Source organism: Botryllus schlosseri, chromosome 11, assembly GCF_051294905.1.
Source record: "Botryllus schlosseri isolate E-star chromosome 11, Bs_hap1, whole genome shotgun sequence".
NCBI lineage: Eukaryota > Metazoa > Chordata > Ascidiacea > Stolidobranchia > Styelidae > Botryllus > Botryllus schlosseri.
In genome coordinates this window covers 25216103-25222102 of record NC_137246.1, presented here as the reverse complement: position 1 = coordinate 25222102, position 6000 = coordinate 25216103, and the positions used below count along the sequence as shown (strand labels likewise).

General features: G+C 43.2%; 1 protein-coding gene across 3 annotated transcripts in view; it reads left to right on the top strand.

Annotated features, from left to right (window-relative positions):
• The first annotated feature begins 375 nt into the window (after positions 1-375).
• Positions 376-6000, top strand: part of LOC145450391 (uncharacterized) — a 72775-nt gene continuing 67150 nt past the window's right edge. Inside the window, exons 1-2 of one of the 3 annotated variants that reach the window (XR_013918484.1) lie at positions 376-542; positions 1924-2032. Coding sequence is in view for 2 of the 3 variants with exons in the window: in XM_080328912.1 (XP_080185038.1) it covers positions 482-542; positions 1924-2032 (170 nt within the window). In the remaining variant the exon portion in view is untranslated. The remainder of the gene's footprint in view (positions 543-1923; positions 2033-6000) is intronic. The other 2 variants (XM_080328913.1, XM_080328912.1) reach the window with 2 other exon arrangements.

Sequence of the window (6000 nt, the reverse complement as noted above, 5' to 3'; positions counted from 1 at the left end):
CAAATTTTGTGAACCGAAAATTGGGCATACAAACTGTAATCACCGGCGGGTTGACTAAAAAAATTTAAAAAAAAGGTCAACTTTTTGACTCGATGTCGAATTTTACACTTTTGCAACCAAATTTTCGTGGGTTGACTAAAAAAAAGGTCATTTCTCCGACTTGACTCCAATATAGCCGTTTTAACGCGTCATCGCCCCCTTATCACCCCCTTCGCTATTTTCGCCCCCTGTCGCCCCCTGTCGCCCCCTTTGTCCATTTTCGCCCCCTATCGCCCCCTTCGTCATTTTCGCCCCACCTAGACCGCCAAATCTCCCCCTGGGAGCGATATCACCCACGTTGGGAACCACTGGTTTATAATATTCTTGCAGTTAGAACTTGGTATCATAAACATCACGGAATCTCAACTGAATTTCAGATCTTTACAATAATGAGATAGGCAGCTCTGCGCTTTAACGTGACTGACAATCTGTTGGCAAGGCGATGATACTCTTCTTTCTGGTTGCGATCGCAATCTGCGTGGATTCACAGGAGGTTACAAGCAGTGAGTAACGCCCTCCTTTCAGAGCAGCTTATATGAATTCATATTGTCAATTTCCGCTGTAAATCTTTTCTGTACCATCCCGCGGGAATTCATGCCCAAATTTTGAAAATCCTCCAATAAAGCTGGAGTAGGCAGACAAACTTTTTTGTGACTGAGGTATTAAAACACTCCAGATTTAGTGAAGCCCTATTGCGCCTAGAGGATACTTGGCTGGGGTACCCCACATCCAGTGTCAGTCAATTCTCGACAACTGTAAATCCAATATTCTATAATTGACAGATCCAAATCACATCCTTTCCAAAGCAATAGATGCGATATTTAATTTAATTATATAAAATTCCTTTCATATATACTGTTCGGTTTGTCCGCATTCGCTGTAACCCGCAAGCTTGCAATATGATTGAGTGTGCGGATATCATCCATTGCAGGATTAGATAGACAACGTCTGGACATATGAAATCATAAATCGAAGATATGGGGTGTGCACGAATGTATTTCCATTTTATATTTCGACTTATCACCACATAATTGTACGGGCTTGAGATGATATGTCGAACGCGCCGAAGACAGTTGCATTCCACGCAGCACTAAGAAACATTTTTGTCGCACGCGTTTTCAAATTGGGGTGTATTATTGTGAGGACTGAACTGTGCCGACTGCCACCCATTTCGACGATCGGACATAATAATATTGAAGGTTTTAGCCAACCAGCGACGGTCACTTTTGGCCAAGGTTTTATCACCGCAGATCTTATTGTTGACACCGCAATTTTGCCATCCGTATGGTGGCCAAAACTTCATGTCGTCATGTGTTCCAGTGCTGAAAGTGGGTGGCTCTCGAAATACTTGTGTCTCATAGTCCCGCACCCGTTCGTTGCACACCCCTGTGCTAAATCATCCCAACGATATCTGACAGTGTTTTCTAGAGAATCCAATGTCGGACAAATCTTTTAATGAATTCAAACCAATTTGTGTAATACAAAGGTAGACGTAATTTCGCGATCAATCCATACGACTTTTCTTCAAATCTCGCTTATTAGGTATAGTACCCAAGACAGTGACCACAGGAAATTATCCACAGGAAATCGCGCCAGGCGCGAAGAAATTTATCGTTTCAAGACTTCAACAAATATTACATCTCTCTGGTGTCGTCGTGACCCAAAACCATACCCTTCGCGACCCATACTTTAAGAACCCCTGACAGATGGTTCGAATTGAAACCATGTGACACATAACTTTGGGAATGAGACTCAATTCCCCTAAAATTTAGTTGTCTACCGCACATGGAAATGAAAGCGTTTACACTCGGAAGTCTCGCGGTGCGAGACACTCTAGTTGCATATGTACACTTACACAATAATGAGCTACATTTCCGAATTTAGAAACAGGAGATCCAGAGTCTTGCAAGGAGCTCACATTCTCATTCTCATGCGGAGAAGGCCAATGCAGTGTTCCCCGATATGCATTTTGTGACGGATATCATGATTGCAGGTAAGCGACACTATACAACACATGGTTGGTTCATGGTTAAAGACATGCAGCATTCACCGTGATCTCGTTAGAACTCGTCATCGGATCACGTGATGAGGGGGAATCCAGATAAACCTCCAACGATTAGGTAGGAATTCTGGAGTCGACCTCGGTTGGACTCGAACCCGCAACCCATTGGTGTTGCAGCTCTGGATAAGACCAATACTCTATCTCACCACTCATGTTCATGATTCTACCTATATGTAGAGAACTACATGGGCAGTGGTGCACTTTTAGCGAACAGAGTGTGTAACTGTGTATTCACATACAAACGGTGCTACGCGAAAACAGCCTACCTCAGAATTCAGAAACCCCGTACCGCCGGGTGTCGATCGATTATATTTTTTCACCGAATTGTTAGCGACACCATTTCATAACTTGATGGTTTCATATTAATTTCTGCACAGTTTAAGCCAATCATCATTATCAATCGGCGTATTTCTTCTTCTGTGTATATTCAATCGCTAGCTTATTCATTTTGGCTACATTGCAGAAGACCCTGCTCTCATATTTTCATGGTGTAAAGCAGGGGTGTCAAACTCAAATTGCGTCGCGGGCCGGATTCAAGCCTACTAATCGCCCGTGGGCCGGACGAGTCAACTGATTCCAAAATGTTACATCATGCTCTCGCTTTTCGCCTGAATACCTTGAAGCAAATCTAGATATTACACGGATCATAGGGATTTTAAAGTAGCAAGTGGCAGCACCTTTGTTCGCGAACCAATGAATTGGCAGAATACGATGATTGTCCGGTTGCATTATAGATTACAACCGTAGGTTAGTAATCTATAGTTGAATACAGCCAAGAACCGCTCAGACAGTGACGCTAACGACGATATAAGTCGGCATATTCTATGCTCCATTTGATATAGTCGTAATCTGGCGTAAGCCCTGCATATACGTTGCGAGGAATACAAGAGATTTAATTGGAAACGAGGACGTTGGAATCTGGATTATTGTTATTGAACCGCGAGTCAGGTTTCTCTTATGTCTGGGTATCTATTGGGTGGAAAATTGACACAGTAGTGCGACCATAGAAATTTCAATTATATATTTGTGCACCTAAGATATTCGATTTCAACTGCATATAACGGTTCCGCATTGGCGACTTCGCTTCTGTGAATAACTACTTTTTGGGCCATTTTTCCATAAAACACTGAGCGTAGTCAGCACTTCTTGAAATTGGTCGCCAGTTGCACCAACTTGTTACTAGTGGCATCTAGAGTGAAACTACAGCGACGTAGTTGGGTGGCTATAATTGGGCCGATGGCCATGGAAGTATTTCGTGCAAAAATCTGTCCAGATGTTACAAATGTACTGGAAAATACAGGAATTTTCCAATCTACTCAGAATAGCTTCTCGGGCCGGACGAAATCATCTGCCGGGCCGTATGTTTGAAACCCCTGGTGTAAAGCATGTTATACATTCCACGTGATGGCTGCGTTCCTTTATACTTCACTCGTGCTTATTTCTTATATGTCAAGCATCATGTGGATTAAAATGATGTGTTTCATTTTTACCGCGGTATAATTATGAGGTGTTTTCGTGTACTGCACCAACTTTTGAGTGTGGGTAACCCGAGAGTGTGGGTAAAATATGCGTGCTTCATTCGAATACCTTATAAACATAGATATTAGAGATGTACAGGATCAGGATTTTGGATTGTATCTGGACAGGTATCCGGCATGTTTTTCGTAAAGAGGATTGGATCCAGATTCACATTTCTTGCCCGAGTGCCGGATCCGGATGAGGACAGGATACTAAATTTTTAGTTCTTGAATGTGTCCTTCTGATTGTTTACCCTTTACATCAATGTTTTGTGTGAACTTCCACCCGGCTATAGTTTTTACATTGCACCACAAATTCGAAGAATCCTTGATAGCAAACTCCAATGCATTGTCGAGGTATAATTTGAAAAATATCAACTATCATCATCATCATCATTGGTTTATTAGCAATTTTATCAGTTCAATACACCACAAAAATGCGATACAATGAAAAGACAGTAAGATGTCGAAGCGACAAGGAGTAGTCTATGGAATCTGACACCCACCTTGGCCTAGGCGATGTAAAGAGGAGGCATGCACACTGAATGAAAGTAAAGAAGATAGTATAGAAAAAGAATGCGACAAGAAATAGGGCGGCATGTCATGGGAAGCGAGATCGATAGGTCAGTCGTGGTCCGGTAATCTTGAGGATGGACTGTATTTATTTAGTATAGTAATTGCTTGTATTTCGACTTGAATGTGGACATGCTCGTCGACTGTCGGATGGCCGGCGGGATACTGTTCCACACATCAGGTCCGGCATATTTGATGGAGCGATGATCTTTTCGGTCGATCATATGATATTTGGACGACGTGGACGCGCGTGTGTTGTACTTGTGCGCTTTTGATTCAGAGGTAAAGAAGTCATTGAAATATTCGGGGCAACGACCGCAGTGAAACTGATACATAAACTTGGCGATTTCTAGTTTCCGCATATCTTCTATGTTTAGGACGCCAAATTTCTTCAGCAGCGACTTATTGGATGGGCAGCCAGGCCCCTTTGGAGCCCTAGCTATGATTCGGAGTACTTTATGCTGTAGTTTCTGCAGTGGCTTGAGTGCAGTTTTACTGGCAGCCCCCCAACAGAGGATGCCATAATGTAACTTCGATTGGATTAAGGATTTAAAGAGTATCAGAGGAACCCATGCTGGCATGAAGCGCCCAAGGCTGTAGAACAGGCCGCAGTTCGGTGATAATTTAGTTTCTAGGGACTGAATATGACTCTTCCAGGACATGTTCGAGTCCAGTAAAACTCCGAGATATTTGGCATTATCTGTGTTGGAAACGGGCTGACCAGCCATATTAACGGTTAGGTTATTTTTTGAATTTACTGTCAGCAATTGCGATTTCGAAGCGTTTATGCAAAGGTTGTTCTGGGCCGTCCACTCATGGACTTTGGGCATTTGGTCACCAGTCAGGGCATCCAGCTCTGCCGTCGAAGATGCGGAAGAGAGGAGGTGAGTATCATCAGCGAACAGTGTGGTGTTCAATGAGGAGGTTTCAAAAATGTCGTTGACATATAAGGTGAAAAGGACCGGTCCAAGTACTGAGCCCTGGGGCACACCACAGGTCACCGGGTGAGGAGAGGACAAGGTGTCTGAGATCGCAACCATTTGTTGGCGTCCAGTGAGGTAACTTTTCATGAGCTCAAGTTGTGGGCCCCGAAGTCCGTAACGCGCCAATTTCGAGATGAGAATTTTATGATCTACGCCAGGGGTTCTCAACTTTCCTCGTATAACGGGCCGCATGGTAACAACAAAAGACGCCGCGGGCCGCATAACATTATTACCTTGTATTTATGGGCTACTATTAAATTTAGGCTACTGTAGCCTATTTACCAGTCTTATATGGAAATTTAGTACATTTTATTGCATTCTAAAGCTATTATGGACAGCGTTCGTAAGTTTGCAGTTGCAGTTTTTTTTGTGCCTATACCTATCTTTCAGCCGTGCGAGTAAATCCCTTCACGGAGCGTGTGCAATGTGCATAGCATTTGTTGCAAGTCGGTATATATGCACCCTGAAACCTTTCCATCATAGAATCAAACTCTCTGTTTCAATGCGCGAGCGAGCAAGTATAAAATCAGGTTTAGATTACGTTATTCGTCACAGAGACCATTATCACTTTGAGCTCTCAGTGATACGAGAAGAAATCTGGTGTGTGGGGTCATTTCTGAGCAAACCAATCAACCCAACTAATTTTTTCCATGACTGGAGCGCAACACCAATAGTTACAGAAGTCAGCTTTTTCAAGTTGATGTTTTTCACTGGTCCCCTTTCGCACGTTTGCCCCGTCAGCCTTTTCTCTGGAAATATGTCCATGTCCAATCTGATAAAACGCACCTGGATTATTAGCTATGCAATGTGTGTGAGTCGGTGGAAT